General features: G+C 43.2%; 1 protein-coding gene across 1 annotated transcript in view; it reads left to right on the top strand.

The window, feature by feature from the left end:
- ascc3 (activating signal cointegrator 1 complex subunit 3) overlaps positions 1–24443 on the top strand; it is a 296191-nt gene that overhangs the window by 259663 nt on the left and 12085 nt on the right. Inside the window, exons 38-40 of the mRNA XM_080751624.1 lie at positions 3375–3599; positions 17613–17764; positions 20376–20532. Of these exons, the coding sequence (XP_080607750.1) occupies positions 3375–3599; positions 17613–17764; positions 20376–20532 (534 nt within the window). The remainder of the gene's footprint in view (positions 1–3374; positions 3600–17612; positions 17765–20375; positions 20533–24443) is intronic.

Below are 24443 nucleotides of genomic sequence, written 5' to 3'. Positions count from 1 at the left end.
ACAAGCACACAACGCCTCGCACCGCGAGGCGTAGATCTGCTTGTAGATCTGCTGTTTTCACTACTTTTGTGCAACGGCCTTGTATGATGAAGCAGGGCTTTGCTTTGCGAAAAAAAATTACAAATTTGAAACTTGGAGGTACAATGTTTCTGCCCGACTTTGTTGGCCGTACAGCCCCCAAAATGGAACGAAGGCCGACATTATATTTATAATTTTTTTTTTCCTAATGGCCGGGAATGAACCGGCCGTTCGGGAGTTGTCCCGCTTTTCCCAATGGCCAGCACGTCCCTGGCGTCGCCCCGTCCTCAGCGTGTGCTGCTCACTCACTAACACACTGGGAAACGGACAAAAGCATGTTCCTTGCGGCGTGCAGCACAATAGGCCAGTCACCCCGACGCCCCTTGCCCACGCCCCCCCCCCCCCCCCCCCCCCCTCCGCTGCCTCTACAAAGCGCCGGCATGCTCTCCTCTGTTGCCCCTAATTGCCGCTGTGTGTGTCCGCTAATGAGCTCCGCCCACTCCTACACCCCCCCCCCCCCCCTCTTCTCTCTCGTAAGCCCGATTTATGTTTTGGTGTCGCTCTCTAAACGTAGCCAATAGAGCAGGGGTCTTCAACAGGGGGTCCGGGACCCCTAGGGGGGTCCTCAGAGTTACTTCAGGGGGGCCCACCGAATCGTTGTGTGATAGGATGATTATCTTCGATGAAGAACTTGAACCCTCCCTCCCATAAAAATATCAGCTCTACAAGCTCTCAACGCCTCGCGCTGTGAGGCGTTGAGAGTTTGTAGAGCTGATATTTTTGGCAAATAGGTTTGGTGTAGAGTGAAAAGGTCAAACTAAGTATCTGCTATTTAAGTGGTTAAATGTTACACATTAACACGAATCCAGCATAGACTGATGACAGTGCTTTCATTAAATCGATGAGGATCTGCAACACAATTTTCATACAGTATGTAGAGGGGGTCCCTGCTTTAATTATCTCCCTCTCATTTAAGGGGTCTTTGGCCTGAAAACGTTGAAGACCCCTGCAAGAGAGAATCGAGAAGCAAGAAGGGTTTTGTTTGTCCCTCACTCATGCAGTTACAAGTAGCTTGTTTGTGCAGCGTGTCTGCGAGCAACAGCTGCAGCATGAAATACTGTACAAAAGATGATTCTGGGTTTCAAAGAAACAAAAGAACAAGGGAAACAAGACAAGATAAAAAGGTAGATATATGGCTAAAACAGTACAGGAAAGACCCGCACACACATGGGAACTGGCATTTCTAGCTATTCTCGGTGCGTGACACCATCGTACGTCGGAGCATAAATTGGGCATTAGTTACACGCCAACCATACTTCTTGGTCTCCCTTTGTTGTTATCCATCTGTTCATCCCTGCTCTGGCCCTCTGATGTGTGTTCTTATCTATATCTCCATCTCGTTCTGTCTCTCTGTCTCGCTGTGTCTCTCTTCTCTCCTTCCTTCCGTTCGTCTCCCGTCTTCCATCGTCTCACGTCATCCTCCAGGCCTCCTTTTCTCACGTCCCTCCGTCTTCTGTTTCTGCGAGTGCCACGTGATGACGGGGATGGGGAGAGGGGGTCGCTTATGATCTCCATCTTAATCCATTCAGGCCTAAATGCAAATCTGTGTTACTTTAGATTTGAACCACTTTAACCATTATTTTGTGCTTTAACTATTAAGAAATAGCAGATATACAAGCTTGTAGATCTGCTATTTTTGAAAAAATGTGTGCAAGTCTTTGAATATTTTTGACACGATTCTATGAATGTCGTCTAAATCCTTCTTCTAAATCAGTGGTTCTCAAACATTTTCATGTCAAGGACCTGGAGTATTTGGCTGCGGACCCCCTTCTCAAAATACGGTGTTCCAGGGACCCCCAGAAGCAAATATCTGAGATACAAATGTTCGCTTTTAAAAATATATATTATATTCAAAGACTTGCAAAAAAAGAAAAAATGTCACGGTTTCAATAGTTAAAGCATTAAATAATTCTTTGCCTAAAGGGGTTAAAGATCTATAGTCTTTATCTCCCTCACATCCGTATGCAGACGCAACGGCGCTGGCAAGATCAATCATTCAGAGATGATTTCTATTCCGCTGCGACCCCCACCACCACCAACAACCAGCGCTACACACCCCCGGCTGGGCCCTCTTTCAATGCAGGCGCCTTTGAAATGCTGCCTTGAGCCCGGTGATCGATGGAGCATTAACAGTCTGGGGCGAGGGGAAGCCAGTGACAAATGCCTCCACCAGAGCCTGTTGATGGGACTACATTAGCGGAAGTTGAACTGGAGTGAATTAGAGGAGAGGGGGGCCATGCGTGTCTGCGCATCTCTCTCCATCCAAGCAGCCCACAAACAAGAACAACACACAACCTCAGCACAAACCCAGGAGATTGATGGACCGTTCGTCATGACCCAAACGCAGCGGTCCTCTTCGCCAGGACTTTTCAGCGTTCCGCCGCAGAGTGAACCACTTCAAAGAACTCTGCCGAATTAGGGGGTGCGACCTGATAGCCGAATGGCGAGGACTATAGGCTCTAACGATTCCTATAGGGGGTTCCAAAAGGACCCTTACATGTCTGTAACTCCTTGAAATTAAAACGTTTGAGAGCCATCAGCATCATAATTGTACAGCAGATGGGAAGTCCACATACCAGTGTGTACAACAGTGTGATAAACCGGTTCCAGAAATGTGTTCGCTTTTGAAAACTCACTTGTACTCCTTGCCGTTGGATGATTCAGACTGAGAGTGGCTGTTTCCACGACGCAATGTGTATATTATATATGTTGCAACCTCTATGTGTGTTTTCTTACTCCCTCTGTATATTCTGTATAGTTTTTTACTCTTGGTATTTTAGTATATTTTTGTTACTGAGTGTACAGCACTTTGGTTCAACACTGTTGTTTTAAATGTGCTCTATAAATTAAGTGGATTGGATCGGACCCGGTTCCCAACCCTAGGTACCCTCTTTCTCCGCTGTAAGTGTCAGTAAAGGCTAAAGAAAGATTGTCCAAAACATATCTTAAAAAAAAGAACAGAAAGAAAATAAATCAATCTGTGCGTTATTTGCTGCCTCCTCCTAAGCAGGTGTGCACGTGTCCTCAGGTCAGCGGGCTCAGGGGGTGAACAGTATCCTCCCACCGTGTGTTTTGGTGGAGGAAAAGAGAGCCTGTCATCCATGCAGGGGTAGAGCAGCCGGGCCTGGGAGGGGAAACGCAGCTGTTTTAACAGAGATCGCTCCAAAGAAAGAAAGAAAAAAAAGAAAAGAAACGTCCGATCACAGCAGGTTTCTGAACTTCCTGCTTGACTTTTGATCTCTCAACGTTCTTCTCTCCTCCCTCCCTCCTCCTCCCCCTTCCTCTCTCTCCCTCAGGACGCGGAGGAGTACGCGGAGCTGCCCGTCCGTCACAACGAGGACCAGCTGAACGCGCAGCTGGCTCAGCAGCTCCCCCTGGCTGTGAAGGCCCACTCCTACGACAGCCCCCACACCAAGGCCCACCTGCTGCTGCAGGCCCACTTCGGCCGCGCCGCGCTGCCCTGCAGCGACTACACCACCGACACCAAGACGGTGCTGGACAACGCCATACGCGTCTGCCAGGTGCGTGGGCTTCGTTTTGTTCGGTCTGTAAGGTTCTGTTTAGAGAGAGGCTGACGACGGAAGACTGACAGAACTATTGCTGTATTGCCTTTGACCCCTAATAGTCTAGTGGAATTTCTGAAAAATGTGATTGTTAGAGGCATTTTGGGGTAAAAGTTGGGAACCAGTCTATTTTACACAATTCAAGGGTGCTGAATCTGAAAAAAATGGTTCCCAAGCAAAATGTTGAGTTTTTGACCTTCTAATTTGCGTAACAAAATAGCTGCCGAATTGTCAATTTTAAACTATTTCTTCAAGGGATATTTCACTTTCAAAAAACCTTTAGTAATTTTATCGTCTAATCAAGCTTTTGGGAACACCCAGGACAGTTTTTGAGTTGTTTGATTCAGTTTAGATTTAGATATTTGATATTCATTTTATCAGACACGCCCCCTTCCTATACAAACCCATTGTAACTTCAAACTCTATTTTAACCATGATAGATTTAATAAAAACACCCGTATTTTTTCTGGTGACTCCTGACATCCTCCTAAAACGTGAGCAGGTTGTGTTTTGTCAATAACATTTTTCATTTATTTTTAATAATTTCTTAATTGTATTTAATTTTTTTCATTTTCCCAAATAATTATAGAAAATAAACTAAAAAGTTTATCGAAAGAACACTGCCTGTTTGTGTATTAGAAGGGCATCAGGAGTCACCAGAAAAAAGGATGGGTGTTTTCATTGAATCTATCATGGTTAAAATGTTTTATTTTTTATTTAAAAGGGATATTTCACTTAAATACAAAAACATTTAACCATGATAGATTCAATGAAAACACCCATCCTTTTTTTCTGGTGACTCCTGACGCCCTCCTAATACACAAACAGGCAGTGTTTTTTCGATAACTTTTTTAGTTTCTTTTTAATAATTATTTGGGAAAATGAAAATAAATAAATACAAAAAATAAATTATTAAAAATAAATGAAAGGAGTTATCGAAAGAACACGACCTGCCCACATATTAGGAGGGCGTCAGGAGTCACCAGAAAAAAGGACGGGTGTTTTCATTAAATCTATCATGGTTAAAATGGAGTTTGAAGTTACAATGGGTTTGTATAGGAAGGGGGCGTGTCTGATAAAATTAATATCAAATATCTAAATCTAAACTGAATCAAGCAACTCAAAAACTGTCCTGGGTGTTCGCAAAACCCTGATTATATGATAAAATGATGAAACGTTTTTTGAAAGAGAAATATTGCTTGAATAAATAGTTGAAAATGTACAATTCGGCAGCCACTTTGTTATACAAATTAGAAGGTCAAAAACTAAAAGAAATATTGGGAACCAGGTTTTTCAGATTCTGCACCCTTGAATTGTGTAAAATGGCCTGGTTCTACACTTTTACCCCCAAATGCCTCTAACCTGCTTATAGAAGGCCTTTTTTCAGAATTTCCGCCTGACTATAAGGACCTTCCAGGGAGAGTGCTCATGTGCGTCTTGCGGTGACACGCTTCCTAGTTTCTTCTTCTCTGAGCTGTTTTTTTTTTTCGCACTGATTTTTGGCATTGCACTATTAGGTTGTTAGTTGGTAGTTTCTGAGTATTTTGCTTTGTTTAACAATGACAGTGAGATACTTGCACTAACTAGCATTGACTGCTACAGTCTCTTTTTGCAAGACACTTTATGTATATATATACTTATATATTATTTGTCCCCTCTATTGATGCACCTTCTCTTTATTGGTACTGTACTGCTCTTGTTTTTTCCTCTTATCTATCTTTTTTTCTTACTTCTCTGTAACTTTGTAAATACTGTATACTGCTGTGCTACAACTGGACAACTGAATTTCCCCCTTGGGATAATAAAGGTATCTATCTATCTAGAGAGAGAGACGCTGCTGAAGCAGGCATGGTTGGTGTGACGTTGTGCTAGAGCAAAGATATCGTCGGGTGGAAACCTCATATGTACCAACACTGTTCGTTTTCAGGATTTCAAATTTAAAGATGGCAAAAGTAGCTGCTGGCAGATCTACAAACTCAAAATGCGTTTTGAGCTTGCGGATCTACTACTTGATGTTTTTAATGCTGTTGTCGTGTGACACTCTAGTGTGATCAACTAGTTAATTTACGAGGGAGAAAAAAAAGTTAGAATGTGGAGATAAGAGGTTTTCTTCTGCCCGACAGCAACGATGATATCGTCATCGTCGGGTGGAAACCTCGTATCTCCAAGTTTCAAATTTGTACGTTCTTTCGCAGAGTAAAGCCCTGCTTCATCATACAAGGCCGTCGCACAAAAGTAGTGAAAACGGCAGATCTACGAGCACACAACGCCTCGCACCGCGAGGCGTTGTGTGCTTGTAGATCGGCTGTTTTCACTACCTTAAATCATGTTTAAAATGATAAATGCAAAACAAACGGTTTTGGACATACCAGGTTTTCACCCGACAACGACGATATATATGTGATGAGAGGGCTCAGATTACACAGCCGCGGCCTGGGGGGAAATCACCCTCGCTAGTAAATCACACAAATGCACTTGCTCTCCTCCTGGGAAAGTCGGCGAACCGCCACCACCACCGCTCCCAACCACCCGGACAAACCTGGCGCTTTGTTGTCATCCATAACAGCATTCCCGTCTGTACATGACATTGAGGCTCTCTCTCTCTCTCTCTCTCTCTGCTCCCCTGGAAGCCTGCAGCTTCTGAATGCATTTCCAGGTGTCACGCGGTATCACTGTCGTTCCGAGACGGACAGGACAGGAAAGGAAAACAAACGCGATCAGCGTTACCCCAGAGCTAGAGAGCCGAGAGGAGACTGAGAGACAGAGATGCTTCATGCACTGCATACAAAATCGATTAGCCCGAGATAGGCAGTGAGAGAGATGAAATATGTAGGAAAAAAAGTCCAACTATACCAATATGAGAATGTATTTTCCGAAATTGCTTTTATTTGGATTAAACCATTTTCTGAATTTGCCTTTTTACATGAAGCACTGTAACCCTGGCATGCATGGGTTTGTCATCATAGGTTATAGGGAAAACGTTTTTACAATTAGACTTAAGTGGTTAACTTCTTACATATTTATTCTTCTATCCACGGGTTTCCAACGCCCCATAGTGCATTGCACAGACACTGTACCGAGCTTCCGGCGCCGCAGCCGAGTGTGATTTACAAGCTCACAACGGGCTGCATCTGCGACGTGACGTGGGCTTGTATGTCTGCTGTTAAACCGGAAGTGTGGTCCAAATAATCTCCAGTAAACTCCCGCGGAAACAGGTGGATAGAATACTCTCAGGACAGATAATGACTATAATCACTTGAACCCTACCAATGTCCATATTCTGGGGCAAACATTCTGCAACAATAGATCTACGGTACAAGCTCACAATGCATCACAACCTGACACATATTTTGTCAAAGATAATTGGTGTAGAGGGGAAACAAGCAGCTGACCTACAGTAGCATAGAGACCCAGCTGACCTACAGTAGCATAGAGACCCAGCTGACCTACAGTAGCATAGAGACCCAGCTGACCTACAGTAGCATAGAGACCCAGGGACCTAAGAACATTTAACCCATTTAGAACGGGTACACATTTTGTGTATCATTATTTTATGATTTAACTATTGAAAAATAGCAGATATACAAGCTCACAGCGCGGCACCGAGTGCCGCGCTGCGAGCTTGTAGATCTGCTATTTTTGAAAAATCGCGGCTGTGAGCTTGTATATCTGCTATTTTTCAATAGTTAAAGCAGTCAATAATCCTAGGCCTAAATGGGTTAAGTGGTTAATTCCGCCTCCCCTTTCCACACAATCCTCTCAGCTGGCCACTATCTTTTTTTACTGCAGTTTTATCCATCCTTTTTTCTCGTTGGGTTCTTTATGTTGAAGTCATGCATCATAAAGTAGTGCATTTCCTCTGATGCCTGCTGAGTAAGCACAAGCCTGTAAATCTGTATATAGATGGAGACAGAGCACCTCAGAGACTTGAGGGAGCGCAGTCACTCACACCCCACAACAACACCACAAACTCATGCCCGATTTATAGCTGTTTGCACATCACGTCATGCAAACCAAATGGCTGATCTACAAGCTCACAACACTGTTAATTTGCTATTTTAAAGGTGCAACACCGATACGCAACTACTGTTGTTCCCTATTGAGCTTGGCACATTTCCTGGGGGAGTCGTTTCGCAGTGTGCTAGTGTCCCAGTACTTGCCGCACGACTTGCCGCACCCAAGCTGTGAAACTCAGTGGTGGTGTAGCTGGTGTTCGGGATCGAACCATTGACCTTGTGGTCGAAAGCAAAGTGCTCAACCAACTGATCTATCCGGACACTAACAAGGTGTAAACTAGTCTTCATTCAATTTAAAGTACTTTTACTTTGCTTGAGTCTTTACATTTTTGGGGGTACTCGACTACGACTATTTATTTGACAGTATTAGTTAGTTACTAGTCATATAGATTTAGATTATTAATACAACTTAGATTAACTGATACAGGATGATGTGGTTAAGCTTCCCAGTAGCACATAAAGTTCACCTTTAGCAGTAAGTTATCAGCTCAGTGGCCTTGTACTTAGAGTGTCCGCCCTGAGACTGCATGGGAGGTCGGGTTCAATCCCTGGCCAGGTCATACCAAAGACTCAAAGCTAGTTCTGCCATCACAAATGGGACCCAGTGCCTCCCTGCTTGGCACTCAGCATCAAGGGTTGGATTGGGGTTAAGTCCCTGCGACATACTAACGTGATGTGCAGGAGGTGTACTTGTACATCAAGCTGCCTCACACTACAGAAACAGGAGATGTGCTTCTGCCCTATGAGCCTCATGGCTCTGCAAGTAGATTTGCATAGTAATATATTTTCACTGTTGGGCAGAATGTGTACGTTTTTGTTTGTTTTTCATAAAGTAAAGCTCACACAAAACTAGTGAAAATAGTTGATCTACAAGCTTGTAGACCTGCTGTTTTCACTATTTTAAATCATTTTTATAAATGATAAATACAAAACAAACGCTATTGGACATACAAGGTTTCCACCCGACAACGACAATATCCTCTTTGTCCCGGTTGGGGCACTTAAGGCCGCGATCGTACACTGCCACTGAACCCTGTGTGGTGCTTTGTCCTTTGCGTGGTCCCAGGGACGACCCTCATATCCTTCAGCTCCATCATCACTGTCCTTGGCCAGGTGTTCCTTGGGTTTCTTTTCCCAATCGGGGTCCATCTCAAGGCAACTTTGGGTTTTGGGGTTTAAACTTCTAAGTTGTAACAGTATTTCTAAATTGTGGCATTGCTACTCTTACTTTACAGTAAAACATCTGAGCAGTTGTTCAACCACTGTTCAGTTAGAGATGACAGGAACCCCAAAAACCACACGCTCTGCATTTGAACACAATCCCACAAAAAGCAGCAGGGGGTGGACCCAAAAAAAGCCTTTGTCGCGATGAAAAAGAAAACATGTCAGCGGCAATAATTTCAAATTGAATTTGTTGCTATGTTTTTTCCCAGAGGTTTTGTCATTGTATCGAGTGTTTGTGTTGTAATGTGGAATCCTTTGGGGGAGTTCTTAGGGGGGGGGGGGGACAGAACTGAACCACACCGGGGGAAATGAAAGCACAACTTATATCGTCGTTGTCGGGTGGAAACCTTGTATGTCCAAAACCGTTCGTTTTGCAACTATCATTTTTTAAATGATTTAAAACAGTGAAAACAGCCGATGGCGTTGTGTGCTTGTAGATCGGCTGTTTTCACTACTTTTGTTGCGACACTTTTGTATGATGAAGCAGGACTTTACTTTACGAAGAAACGCACACATTTGAAACTTGGAGATACGAGGTTTCCACTCGACAACGACGATATGTACTTGAGCAATAAAATGAGAAACAACTGAAGCTCGGTAACAGTGATGAAAAGATGGCGAGGAGTACGTCTCACTCACCCCTCCGCTTACACACAAACGCAGTTGTTTTTTTGTTTTGTTTTTATATATATCAACAGGGGGGGGAAAGTATTTATTATAATTGACTAAATCGATTAGTATGATTTACCACTAAACCCTATTTTATACGTTGCTGCTTGTGCCTTGAATCGAGCTAAAAGAGCCAAACTACCAGCTGATAACCGCTCGCATTGCGAAGCTCAAAGGGTGAAACACCCGGCCATGATGGCTCCCAACTCAACACCCTGCGGCTGGTGCTATAGGCACCTTCAGAGGTGCGTGCAAGTTGCAGGTTTCAACATCAGTTTGTCAACATAAGCATACATACACATTTGCATTCACTCACTAACAAAAGCCCCATTTCCACTGTAGGGCCGACCCAGAAATTTCCAGAACCAAGAACTTTCAAGAACCTGTGAAATTCCGGGACCAAGTTCTGCTTACGTTTCCATATAACCAGACCTAACCGGGAAAGTCCCAAAAAAGAGCAGCAGAACTTCAAGTTTTAGTTCTACCTCAGGAACAGGACCGAAAAAAGGTTCCAGGAACCTCGTCTGAAACCGGGCTGTGCTACAAACAAAACCAGAACCAAAAAAAATAGGTTCAGGTTCTTGAAAGTTCCGGTTCCACCTTTCAGTGGAAAGGAGGCTAAACATGCACATTGAAAGCCAGTGTGCACACAGTAAAATGTGTCAATTTAACTCAGGTCCATTTGGTTCCGTTTGTACACTCCAAACCCGTCTTGCAGGGTTCCATTTCGCATACACTCTCGCGGGTTAAACCAACACTCAGGATTTCACTATGTATAAAATAAACGCCAGGCGGGAGGGAGGCAGCACTGGGGAGATGTGGGAATGATTTGCAGCTCAACCTGCTCACTCGCCTCGTAAAAAAAAGGACAGACTCAGTGCTCAGAAGGTTGCCCTTAACAACCGTGCGCCCTCCCTCCCTCCCTCCCTCTCTCCCTCCCCGCCAACCCAGGCTGTGGAAGAAGCAACCGACCCCACAGCCGCGGGTCTGCTAGACATTGTCCATGGCTGAATGTCAGGTGCTTCTGTGTGGCCACAGTGTGTGCCTGCGTGAAGGGCTAGTTAGCGTTTGGGTTGTTGGCGAGCGTTCTGCTGCGCGAGAGGTTTTCATACCGACAATGGCTTGCAGACCCGCGCGAGGCCTGTAAGCCATTGTCCGTAACTACGTGAGTGAATGGGTGGGTGGGTGCGCTGCGGGAGCATGCGTACAGATGTGTGAGAGAGCCCGCATATCCTCGCGTGTGTGTGTGTGCGCGCGCATTGCTTGCGTGTATGCATCATCGTGTCTGCCTGTTTTACAGATGTGGTTTGTACCTACAGTACAGTACAAGTGCATTGTTTGTTGTGTGTGTGTGTGTGTGTGTGTGTGTGTGTGTGTGTGTGTGTGTGTGTGTGTGTGCGTGTGCGTGTGCGTGTGTGTGAGAGAGAGCATGCACGCATGTGCGTGCAACATTGTGTCTGCTTGCGTGACACATGTGTTTTGTAACTAAAGTGCATGTGCATCATCGCTTGTTATGCGTTATTGTGTCTACACGCGCGATGCATGTGTTTTGTGCCTGCAGAGCGTGCGTGTGTGCGTGTGCGTGTGTGCGTGCGGGCGGGCGTGCGTGCGTGCGTGTGTATGTGTGAGTGAGAGAGAGAGAGAGAACCAGTCCGTGCTGTGTATCTGGGAGTGATTGTGCATGGTACGTCTTTCATGTGTTTATGTCTCATGGTTTCCTGCTCCCCTCCTGGCTGCACTGCAGTGGAACGACTGACCACTGCTGTTCACTCTGTGATGTTCATGTCAGGCATATCGTTATTGTCGGGTGGAAACCGTATATGTCCAAAAGCGTTTGTTTTGTATTTATCATTTAAAAAATGAACTAAGATCTACAAGCACACAACGCCTCGCGGTGCGAGGCGTTGTGTGCTTGTAGATCGTCTGTTTTCACTAGTTTTGTGTGACAGCCCTGTATGATGAAGCAGGGCTTTGCTTACGTACACATTTGAAACTTGGAGATACAAGGTTCTGCCCGACAGTGACGATATCCAGGGTGCAGTGGAGGAAAAGGTACTGACAGTTTTTACTTAAGTGAAAGTATCAACACTGCAATGTAGGAATACTCTTGGTATTAAAATCCCACATTAAAAGTACTCATTGTGCAGATGGTCCCATTTCACGTTTTCAAATGTATTCACTTAAAAAATTGTCAATCTACAATCTCACAGTGCTTTGTGAAGCATTGTGAGCTTGTAGATCAGCTATTTTCAAATGGCCGATATGTATATAGGGCTGAAGTGGTTAATGTTTGTTTTGTAATAATAATAATAACGAAGTAACTAGTTACTAAACCTTTAAAATAATTATAGTATCGTAAAAATACAATGTTTGCCTTTGGTGTAGTGGAGTAGAAATTAAAGTATTGAAATTTGGAAATACTCCAGTAAAGAAAAATACCTCAAAATGTACTTAAGTAAAGTACTTGAGTAAATGCACTTACAGTAGTTACTTTACGCCATTTCCGGGATGGAGTATGTATCATGCATCTAGTGGTTTTCAAACTTTTTTTAATTTTAAAGGACCCCCAGTTTGCTACGCATTAGAGGTCACAGACCCCTGTTAACTCATTCGTAGTTTTCGCCCGTAAATCCCGCAGATTTCTCTATGTCTTTCACTGCTGGCTTCTCCTACCTGTTAACGCGGGCGCTCATCCAATTCCCATCGTGCGCGATCAGACACTGCTATGCATCGTGTGTTCGCGTATTCCATCAGCTTCTCAAATCCGTTGAAATTTTGAAAATTGATCAATCCGTTCTCCATCTGTAAGCCGCGGAGTTCACACAGTAAGCTAACGGGCCAAAATAGAGGACGGACCACCCGCTTCCGGTTTAGGGCTCAATGTTAAACTGGTCCGCTCAATAATGTGTCCGTGTAGAAACGATGATCACGGAACATTAGTTCCGGAATTTTAGTTCCGCTTCGATAAAAAAAAATGTTTTTATTAATTTTTATTACATTTACGGGTTCTACGGGCATGGCAGAGAAGTGGGTACAAAGGGGTATTTTTTTGGCAGCATATGAGTTAAGAGCATGCAAATGGAACCAAATGGACCCATTTGGTTCCATTTGTGCACTCTCCGACCTGTAAGCTCCTAACTATCAAACAATTATCCTGGGGACCACGACACCATCCCTCGAGGACCCCTGGGAGTCCCTTGACCGCCACTTATTTGAGGACTACCTCGCTAGGTTTTATGTTGTTTCACAGATGATGAGGCAAGCACAATTACAAATACACACAATAATGTCAAAACAAAGCATATCACACCTAACTACGCCACTTGTCAGTGAAACTATTCATGTCGATCGATATGAAAACGTTCTCACAACATTTGAACGTTTGAAAATAGCTGTGCAGTCCTTGACCCCTTGCTCCGTTCGAGTCTCCAACTATCCAGAAACCCCAAATGGCCGCTTGTGGCTGTCATTTTTGTGCAAAGTGAAAGATTACCCTTTCCTTTTGAGTAGATTCCATGACCCTGTCTCTCATGAACCTAGATCCAAAACCTGTGGTGTGTCCTGTTCCAATTGCACAGATGTCAGTCTGTCAGGATACGGCTGTGGTTAATACTTGAAATACCTGAAAATAAAACAAGAATAGGAGTGGTATGTATTCAGCCTTTCGGAAATGTGGAACGATGCCATGTAGAAAAAACATCCCAGCCATGGACATAGAAGTTGGGCAAAGTTTTTGGCTAAAGTTCTCAGAATATGGACACTAGGGTTCAAGTGGTTAATATAAAAAAGGAGGGAAAAAAACTTTCTATCACTCAAAGATTTGGAGGACCCCCTGTAGTAACTGGGTTGAATACCAATGCCATAATGGATTAACCCTGCAAGACCCAAATTAATTTCTACTGGCCAAAAAAAAAAAAAAAAAAAAAAAAATCAAATGGTGTTGCAGGAGTCCTAATCACAGGAAAATGCAATGTTAAAAAATGTATAATGTTTTTGTAAGGTTTTATAGCCATAAATCATGAATCTAATTTGCATTTTGGGGATATTTTTCACAATAATAACACATGTACATGTTCTATACATTCTAATGATCACAAAAAAAATTACAGGCATTTTACTTCTGTTTTTGTGAGGAATAGCTTCAGTTAAAAAGTGAGATGTTGCTCGTCCAGACGCTGGAATTTCAACTTCTCTGGGAGGTGTGAATGTCATTCTCTGTGGGGGGTATTTATATGCAAATATCGTGGCCAATGGCATTGTAATACTAAACAAGAGGATTTAATGGTGATGTTAATGTGAAAAAAGAACAGGAAAACTAATAATAACATTTTTTAAAAAATGATTTAAAAAATGTTGCCAAAAAGCAACGCTGGGCCTTGCAGGGTTAAATGTGTTTGTATAAGTGTTGCACCCCTACCTATGAGAGTGTTTTAGATGAATGAACCCACTGCCCTCCTCACTTCAGACCTCTCTCTCTCTCTCTCTGTCTGTCCGCTGGACAGCCGCACCGTTGTGACATCAGCCATATTCTGTCATCAAATTTCCTTTGAGCAGCTACTGTGAAATGTTAATCACTCCTCTAATTTGTACTGCATTAGCATTTTGATTAACTCCTCCGGGGCTTGCCTGTGCACTCAAGGTCCCTTTTAGACATACTTACTGTCTGGAAATGACTTTTACATTAACCCATTTAGGCCTAGAATTATTGACTGCTTTAACCAGTGAAAAATAGCAGATATACAAGCTCACAGCGCGGCACCGAGTGCCGCGCTGATCTAAGCGCAGATCTAAGCTTGTAGATCTGCTATTTTTGAAAAAGTCGTGAAAATGTGTGCAAGTCTTTGACTATATGTATTTTCAAAGCGAACGTTTGTAACTCAAATGTTGCTTCTGGGTGGTCCCTGGAACTAAATATGTTGAATGGGCCAAATACATATAATTTTGAGGGTCCTTCACATGAAAAGGTTTGAGAACCACTGACATATTGTAGTCTCTCAAGAACAGACTAACTGAGCTCCAGTTAAGCGAAAAGGACCTTTTCTTTGACGATGGCTGGCCAGATTGCTGACATAGAAACATAGGTTTTTCAAAAAAATCTTAGAAGGATTCAAAAGACACTTATAGAATCGGGTCAAAATTCAGATTTTCACTATTTTTCAAAAGTTAAAGCATAAAACAATGATACACAATAATGTGTACCTGTTCTAAATGGATTAATTAAGTTTGTTAGAGTGCAGCTGAGCTTTACAAACTCTGACCTTACCAGAGAGATAGCCGTCTCTGTGCGTGCATGCTCGGGGGGGGGGGGGGGGGGGGGGGGGGTGTGTGCGAGCGCAGAGCGTGTCAGCCGGTGAATATCATGTCTCTTGTATTTACGGTTCCATATTCTTTGTGCATGCAGCCACACCAGGGCATCCTCGGTTTTTTGGTTCACATAATTACGTTTTATACTTTTTGAAATCTTCAACTTTCTTTTCATAATGGAAGTCTATGGGGAGACTCTTCTGGTTGCTTTGGAGAGGAGAACAGGTTGCTTTGTTCCCATAAAACATAACAAACGTTGACAGCGTTGATGGCTGGAAGGATCGCAATCAGAAACACAGAAACCAAATATGGAGTCATGTGTCATACATATGTCATTAGGGCGGGTCATACTTTTTTTATTTTGGAAATCCAAACGTGTTGGGTGTCCATTTAATGTGTTTTTTGATGGGGAATTCAAATATGACATTATTTTTGTGATAGGACAACTCTAAGCTACATCAATTTGCATTTTTACATTGTTAATTGTACCCGTTCTATCTCATTTATAAGATAAAAAAATCCAAATTAAATCTTAACATGTGGGGTGTCTAAATTGTGTGTTTCTTTATGGGGAATTCAAATATGTAATTCTTTTTTGGATAGAATAACTCTAACCTACATCATTTTGTACTTAAAAAAGGGAGAAATGTGTGATTTTTACCGCTTTTTAGGATATGTTTATAAGACACAAGGGAAATGTTTTATAATGACAAAGCCAAATCAAATGTACCTATTTATTAACCATTTAAGTGCATAACAGTGAATACACTTAAGGATATCAAATATCACTTCCAGAATGTTGCTAAGTTGAACAAGTCCTGCTTTGACTCAACCTTGGACATCAGCCTCCTGCTGGTATCCTGATCCCTGATACCTCCATCCCTCTTTTCCTGGGAGAAGTAAAGTATTGGAGGAAGCTTCAGTCACCATTTTGACAACCCTCTCAATACTTTGGGTGTGGCATGTTGGCCAGTGAGGTACCTCCATGGGGGTGTTGATAACGTTATTCAACTCTGAGGTGTTTATTGTACAGGTGCGAGGTGGCTCTGCACATCTTCTGACTAGCTAATCCTTTCAGCAATGCTGGAAGCATCATCCTTGGTGTCTTTCTGCTTCTTACTGAGGAGTAGTTGCTGCCAGGCTCACTGGCATCTCTACAGTATTGCCAGTGAGCCTGGCAGCAACTATCTGTTCCAATACCCCAGAAAAAGGGACTAAAGAGGAGCCACATGCAGAGCAAATTGCCAAGCTTTTTGCATGGCTGAGAGAGAGGGGTTTTGATTAGACCTTAAGGGCCATTGGAGGGGACTCAACAAATCTTAACACTGGTGTCAAAGCTGGAGTAATGCAGAAGTTGGAGCTGCACCTATAGGCAGAAAGCTTATAAAAATATCCTAAAAAGCGGTAAAAATCGCACATTTCTCCCTTTTTAAAGTACAAAATGATGTAGGTTAGAGTTATTCTATCCAAAAAAGAATTACATATTTGAATTCCCCATAAAGAAACACATAACTTAGACACCCCACATGTTAAGATTTCATTTGGATTTTTCTATCTTATAAATGAGATAGAACGGGTACAATTAACAATGTAAAAATGCAAATTGATGTAGCTTAGAGTTGTCCTATCACAAAAATAATGTCATATTTGAATTCTCCATCAAAAAACACACAAAATGGACACCCAACACGTTTGGATTTCCAAAATAAAAAAAGTATGACCCGCCCTAATATGTCATAGATGGCGGTCGGGCGTCATAGAGGACTAACGTCACACAAGGTGAGAGCAGGATTAGGTTTAATATTCATGGTACATACAGTAATGTACCATGTGTTCTGCATAGTGGGCGGTTTTCTGCAGTTTGACCTGGCAAAAAAAAAACACCATGAAGTGGTTGTTAGATATGAATGAATTTCTTCAAGGCAGTCATTAGCATGAAACTGAGTGGACAGCAATCATACATGGCCAATATAACGACCTTAAAGGCTGGATGATATGAATGTTGATTTGGATAGTAAAATCTAAAGTATTGTTTAACGAGTACACATTATTGTGTATCGTTATTTTATGCTTTAACTATTGAAAAATAGCAGATATACAAGCTCACAGCGCGGCACCGAGTGCCGCGCTGCGAGCTTGTAGATCTGCTATTTTTGAAAAATCGTGAAAATTTCAATTTTGACCCGATTCTATAAGTGTCTTTTGAATCCTTCTAAGGTTTTTTGAAAAACCTATGTTTCAGTCAGCAATCTGGCTATAGCCATCGTCAAAGAAAAGGTCCTTTTCACAGTCTGTTCTTGAGAGACTGCTATGTCAGTGGTTCTCAAACCTTTTCATGTGAAGGACCCCCAAAATGATATGTATTTGGCCACGGACCCCCATCTCAAAATATTTAGTTCCAGGGACCACCCAGAAGCAAAATTTGAGTTACAAACGTTCGCTTTGAAAATACATATATTCAAAGATTTGCACACATTTTCACGTCTTTTTCAAAAATAGCAGATCTTCAAGCTCGCAGCGTGGCACTCGGTGCCGCGCTGTGAGCTTGTATATCTGCTATTTTTTAATAGTTAAAGCATCCAATCATTTTAGGCCTAAAGGCCTAAATACATTGCTGTAGCTAAAGGGACACTTTGCAGATTGTGAACCTAAATGCCATTGATGATGATGATGTGAGGAGATGGTGTGGCAAAATGTAAAGTGTTTTGTATTCGGTTAGGCTCTGAAGAATGCGTCCACCTCTCTGTGTGTCCAACAGGCCATGCTGGACGTGGCTGCCAACGAGGGCTGGCTGGTGACGGCCCTCAGCATCTGCAACCTGGTGCAGATGCTCGTTCAGGGCAGGTGGCTCCACGACTCCTCCATACTGACCCTGCCCCACATCGAACAGCAAGACCTCTACCTGTTCAGGTGAGCAGCACCGTTATATGGGACCACACAACAACGACAATAGAAACAGAATATCGTGCTATATCAGCGTTCCTGAACCTGTGCTGGTGGGCCGTGAGGATGTCTCAAGTGGGCCCCCAAATAATTGGCAAAACACTATTTGAATGATAATATAACATGAATATTTAAAGAACAAATGTATAACATTTAATTTTTTCCTTTAAAACCTTGAAATCTTTATTTTTCATTGTGATACCAATAAATAGGCACTTGAAGTATACTGCGTTCCATTAATCCAAGTCTGAACGCAATTAATTGATTGATTATTAAAATGCACACGGCCCACCCATCTTAACCACTTAACATGGCAGCCGAAAGATAGTAACCAATACCTCCCCATCAACACCACAGAGAGAATATAGATCAGCAAAGGGCAAGTTCTGTGATTCACAGCGAAGGGCCGAGTTGCTGCTGCACCGCTCACATTTTGAAAACAAACATGGCAGCCACTATGTCCGAAAGCGAGTTCACAAATCGCAAATAAAAGCTGCATTAAGTGAAGTTATCTGAAATCAACGGCATCTCGGAACTCGAAAATGTTTTGATGCACTGATGGCTACTGACTGGGTAAAGGAATCTGTCTGTCAAAGTGAGTAACCACTACATCGTAATGAGCTGCCTCTGGACTGGTCCCAAACTCCTTTTGGAGAGTCTGGCTGTTGCGAGGCTACAGTAGTACTTCTGTCTCTTGCAAACGGGGCCCAGGTTCAAATCTCGGCTAGGACATAAATGTCATGGATTGCTGCTTAAATGTGAACTCTGAAAGCCTACAAATGCGTACCAAAAGATTTGTACATTTCTACGCTCTGTGTGTTACAAATGAGTAAATGAACACAGGGTTAGATTTTACTGTGTTGAAATAGATGAGTGCTCTGCCTCCCCTCCTTGTGGCCCAGCTGTTTTTGTAACGAGAAGGAATTATACCTCGTCATGTTTTATTTATATTCAGGCCTTTTCTCCCCATGTTATTTTTACATCTTGTTGATGTGCGTTGTCCTGTCCCGGAGCTGGCCACCAGGTCTGCTGGATGGACAGTATTGACAAACACTCTGCGGTCTTTGTATAAAAGTGACGGTTGGAGCAGGGTGCCACATGTCATCGGTGTGTTTCTGTGATCAGCACTGCAGTCACACACTGGCTTTTATCCCACTGACAAGACAAACTGCATTACCATCAACTAGCATCTTCACTTACATTGTTCCAACACATTACATAAAGAGCGTGCACACACACACACGCGCACACGCACACGCACACACACACACGCACACACACACACACACACACACACGCACACACACACACACACACACACACGCCTTTTTAAAGGCATTCATTAAATGTGAAAGTCTGTTTCTAAATGACTCTACTGCACTACAAAGTGCGGTTACTATGTTTTTGGGCTCACAGACTTATTTGTGTATCCCAAAGGTCAAATTAGCCTTTCTGATTTGTGGTGGATAAAGAATTACCTCAAGAACAGATATACAATTAGAGTAATATCACTTAACAACATCTCATTTGGCTGACCAGTTGAAACACTTATAGGCCCATTGATCAGTTAATGTTTTTTACTGCACTTTGGCTTTGTAGGGCAGTACACTGTATACTTGGGGGGGGGGGGGCATTTGGCCCTCATAAGTATAGTAATACAAGTTCACACACACACACACAGACACACACACACGGTCTGATTGAACATTCCAAGCAGCCTTATGTGTTCTTTCCCTCATGCAAACACCATATGGATGTCCTGTGCCGCCTCCTGCAGTGAAGAATAATTTTGTGCAAACTCAATAAAAATGTTAACCGAGGGATGAGGAGGGACACGCTGCTTCCCGTGGCGTTGAACCACAGGACACAACGGAGCAGGATTCTGTTCAGATGGGTGGTAGTGTCACATGACTAGAGATGTACCTACACCATTTCCTTCACGCCATACCCATTACGATACCCATAACTTATGGGTACAGAGTACTGATCCGATGTAATTGAAAATAAATCTAGGACAGTGCTCTCAAAGTGCGATCTAGGGAACCTCAGTGTTCCTTGAGAGGGTTCCAAATGGACCCTTGCAGGGTCTGTAACTCTGAGAGAGTACACATTTTTACACTCTCAGAGTCATGGGTGTCCTTAAAAGGTTTGAGAACCACTGATCTAGGAATACATTCATAATTGTTAAAGTGCAGCTACTAGTTAGTAAAATAATAATGTAAATAGTACAGTTAGAGTATAAGACAGTAAGTAGTCCAACATCAGCTGAATCATTCAGAGTACAAAATGATGATTGTAAAACACGGTATATCATCACGATTGATTGATTGATTGATTGATTGATTGATTGATTGAATACTTTATTAGCAGTTTGCAAAGAAAAGCACAGTAAAGTACAGTTCAATACAAGGTCTGCCAAGAGGATTATAAACCCAAGAAAGCCGGAATGGCATAGACTGGCATACTTGCCGATACCGATATAGCAGCATTTTAGCCAGTCACTTTTCCGATACTGGTATCAGTATCGGAACCACTCTAGACTCTATGACCGACCACCTCCCCCAATCACTCTCCACAGGCGGTGGGCTAACAAGAGGGGGCCGACGAGGGGCGGGGCCGGAGGCTTCAACGGACCAATCGAAGGGCTTCCTGAGCTGATCGAAGCCTGTGAGGGGAGGGAGAGTACCTTTGCTGCCATCCTGGGACAGGAGCTGCAGCCCAATCAGATCAGCCAGGTAAACCTGCTTCTTCTTTGTAGCGTCCAATCAGATCAGCCAGGTAAACCTGCTTTTTCCTCGTAGCGTCCAATCAGAATCAGGTGAACTAGTAGAAATTGCTACCATAGGTCGTAAGTTTAGTATGTGAATGGACACAGCTTGTCCATATGTACAGTGATGTTAATAGTTTTTCAATGTAATGGGTCCCGGGACCCACAGGTGGTCATTCAAATGGGTCCCAGAAAAAATGTATGGGTCCCCAATTTGGGTCCCCATTTTTTTTTTAGCATTGTGAGCTTTTAGATCGGCTATTTATAAAATGTTTGCTTCTTTCTTATATTATTTTACAATTTGACTAATGTTTGGACATTTTTGATAGTATAGTTTTAGTTTGTTGATTACTTTGGTGCAATAATGGTATTTTTTTATTTTCTTGGGGTAATAAAAAGGTAATTTTCTCAAGTACTGTACTTATAAGTACAATTTAAGGTACTTTTACTTTACTGGAGTATTTCCAATTTTCATTACTTTTACTTCTACTCCACTACATCTGAGGCAAATATTGTACTTATTCCACTACAATTATTTGAAAACTTTACTAGTTACTTTGAAAAGTATAGCCTACATAACCACTTCAGCCATGGCTATTTTCAAAGGATATTATTTGGTAACATGTGAAACAGAATAAGTGTGCATAATGAGTACTTTTACTTTTATTCCTAAGTGTATACTTTTACTTACTCAAGTACGGTGAGAACGTGTAGAGCGCTCGGGAGAACGGCTGTTGTAAATCACAGATAATTAGTTTCTCCGCTTTGAAAATCAGACGTCTTTTTATGACTTAATGAGTTTATGACCCTCTGCCAGCCTCACTCTGTGCCTCAGACGAGCAGCCAGAAACGGCAGTAGCTTTAGCGTGTAGCTAAACGTAGCATCACATCACAGTGACAGAGCACGTTCATGTACCCGGGAGCGAGCGAGCAGTGGCCAGTCCGTTAACTGTGTTGAAGTTCAGTGCCTCTGCTCTGCTGCAGAGCGCTGTGGCTCCGCTGCATGCAGAAAGAGACAGACGGCAGGCACTTTCTGGCGAGGATATTAATGAAACGAAATGCTGTTTGCGACACGTTCATTCCGCGGGGACCATGTACTACAATGAGGGCGTGTCCCTGGGACCCCGGGACCATGGCGTGAATGCGTCTCTGGGCGACGTGAACGCGCCTCTGACGCGGAACGCGCACGTAATGACGTCTCTGTATGTATGTATCTCTGTCACGCCTGACACTGTGGTTCTATGGGTTTGTCGCTCTGACATCATGCTCTGACGTCACTGGGATGTCAGGGGAACCACTCTTAACAGAATGGGTTTGCTGCTCTGACATCACACTCTGGCTTCACTGTGATGTCATACTAACAGAATCCCTTTTATGCCAATATATGGAGTTCCCTGGTGTCATCAATATTAAGCCCATATCTAACACATATGGGAATGCCCATATATGGAGGCCACATCGGCCACATACCACACTAACGGCTGGTTCTACAGACAGGTATCTCCATGTATGGGCATAAAAGGGTATGATGTCAGATGTCATAGACATCATAGGACTTTGACATAATGAATAACTAGTAAGCATTCTCAAACTCTCTGTTCTGACTCTCACAGCATATCTCCATATATACAGTACATGGATCTCCATATATGGGTACCAGGGGTCTCCATATATATGGGTAACTGGTCCGATATACATCACTGGCCAGATGGCCACGAATTGGCGCGACCTCGCCCTTTAGGGCAATGTCCCTCTGAGGCGTCTTACTAGTATTTTTATTAATAACTAGAAGCTGGGCAGCGTCTAGTCGGCGACCTGGCCAACTCGGAACAATGTAAATAGGGAATGAATGCCCCGCCCTTTAATGCAAACCCCATTACACCTGTTTTCATAGGACCCGTTTTGACCATCTGTCTGCCTGTGTCCAGTTATGCCCATATATGGAGATATCTGCATTTTATGTCCATATATGGAGATCACTGCAGTTATAGTTCTGGGTCCATTTTATGCCCATATATGGAGATATCTGTCTATCTGCGTCCATTTTATGCCCATATATGGAGTATCTGTCTGTGCCTCCAACTGTGTTGCAGACACAGTGCCGGTTCCCCCTTTAATGCAAACCTCATTATACCTGTTGTCATAGGACCCGTTTTGAACATCTGTTTGCCTGTGTCCATTTATGCCCATATATGGAGATATCTGTATCTGTCTGTCTGCGTCCATTTTATGCCCATATATGGAGATCTTTGACCATCTGTTTGCCTCTGTCCATTTATGTCCATATATGGAGATATCTGTATCTGTCTGTCTGCAATCCATTTTATGCCCATATATGGGGGCATTCATTTTATGCCCATTATCTGTCTGTGCCTCCAACTGTGTTGCAGACACAGTGCCGGTTCCCCCTTTAATGCAAACCTCATTATACCTGTTGTCATAGGACCCGTTTTGAACATCTGTTTGCCTGTGTCCATTTATGCCCATATATGGAGATATCTGTATCTGTCTGTCTGCGTCCATTTTATGCCCATATATGGAGATCTTTGACCATCTGTTTGCCTCTGTCCATTTATGTCCATATATGGAGATATATATATCTGTCTGTCTGCAATCCATTTTATGCCCATATATGGGGGCATTCATTTTATGCCCATATATGGAGAACGCGCGTGCCCGTGGGACGAACGGTTCTCGAGATACGCGGATTACTTACATACATACATACACACTCACAGAGATTTTTTGTTGACTCATGTGGCGTACGTGATGTCAGAGCCTTTTATGAAGTGATGTCACAATGAGTCAGAGCTTTCGCCGATTTCCTCCGGAACAGCCTGATGTCAACAATCAACCCCGCATAAGGAGATTCCGAAAGTTTCGCGCCGGTTCGGGAAAACCGCGCGTCGGGTCGGGTCGAGACCCGGCACTGCACTCCGTGCCGCGGCGGGGAACGCGCGTGCCGAATCTGAAGCCGGTGGGACGAACGGTTCTCGAGATACGCGGATTACAGACACGCAGAGACTTCTCGCATTTATAGATAGACTAGAAGCTCTGAGCATCTAGTCGGCGCCCTGGCCAACTCGGGAACAATGTAAATAGGGGATGAATGCCCCGCGCTTTAATGCAAACTCCATTATACCTGTTGTCATAGGATCTGTTTTGACCATCTGTTTGCGTGTGTCCATTTATGCCCATATATGGGGATATCTATCTGTCCACGTCCATTTTATGTCCATATATGGAGATCTCTGTAGGACCCGTTTTGACCATCTGTTTGCCTGTGTCCATTTATGCCCATATATGGAGTTATCTGTCTGTCTGCGTCCATTTTATGCCCATATATGGAGATCTCTGTAGGACCTGTATTGACCATCTATTTTCCTGTGTCCATTTATGCTCATATATGGAGATATCTGTATCTGTCTGTCTGCATCCATTTCATGCCCATATATGGAGATCTCTGTATCTGTTTGTCTATGTCCCTTTATGCCCATTATGGAGATCTCTGTATCTGTCTGTGCCTCCGACTGTGTTGCAGACACAGTGCTGGTTCCCCCTTTAATGCAAACCCCATTATACCTGTTGTCATAGGACCCGTTTTGACCATCTGTTTGCCTGTGTCCATTTATGCCCATATATGGAGATATCTGTATCTGTCTTTTTGCGTCCATTTTATGCCCATATATGGAGATATTTGACCATCTGTTTGCCTGTGTCCATTTATGCTCATATATGGAGATATCCGTATCTGTCTGTCTGCATCCATTTTATGCCCCTAAATGGAGATCTATGCAGACACAGTGCCGGTTCCAGAAAACCCTGATGTCAGACATCAGAATCCGAACCTTTCGTGCTGGTTCCCGAAAATCGCGTATC

This window comes from Nannobrachium achirus (assembly GCF_963921795.1).
Source record: "Nannobrachium achirus genome assembly, chromosome: 2".
NCBI lineage: Eukaryota > Metazoa > Chordata > Actinopteri > Myctophiformes > Myctophidae > Nannobrachium > Nannobrachium achirus.
This window is presented reverse-complemented; position numbering and strand designations above follow the sequence as displayed.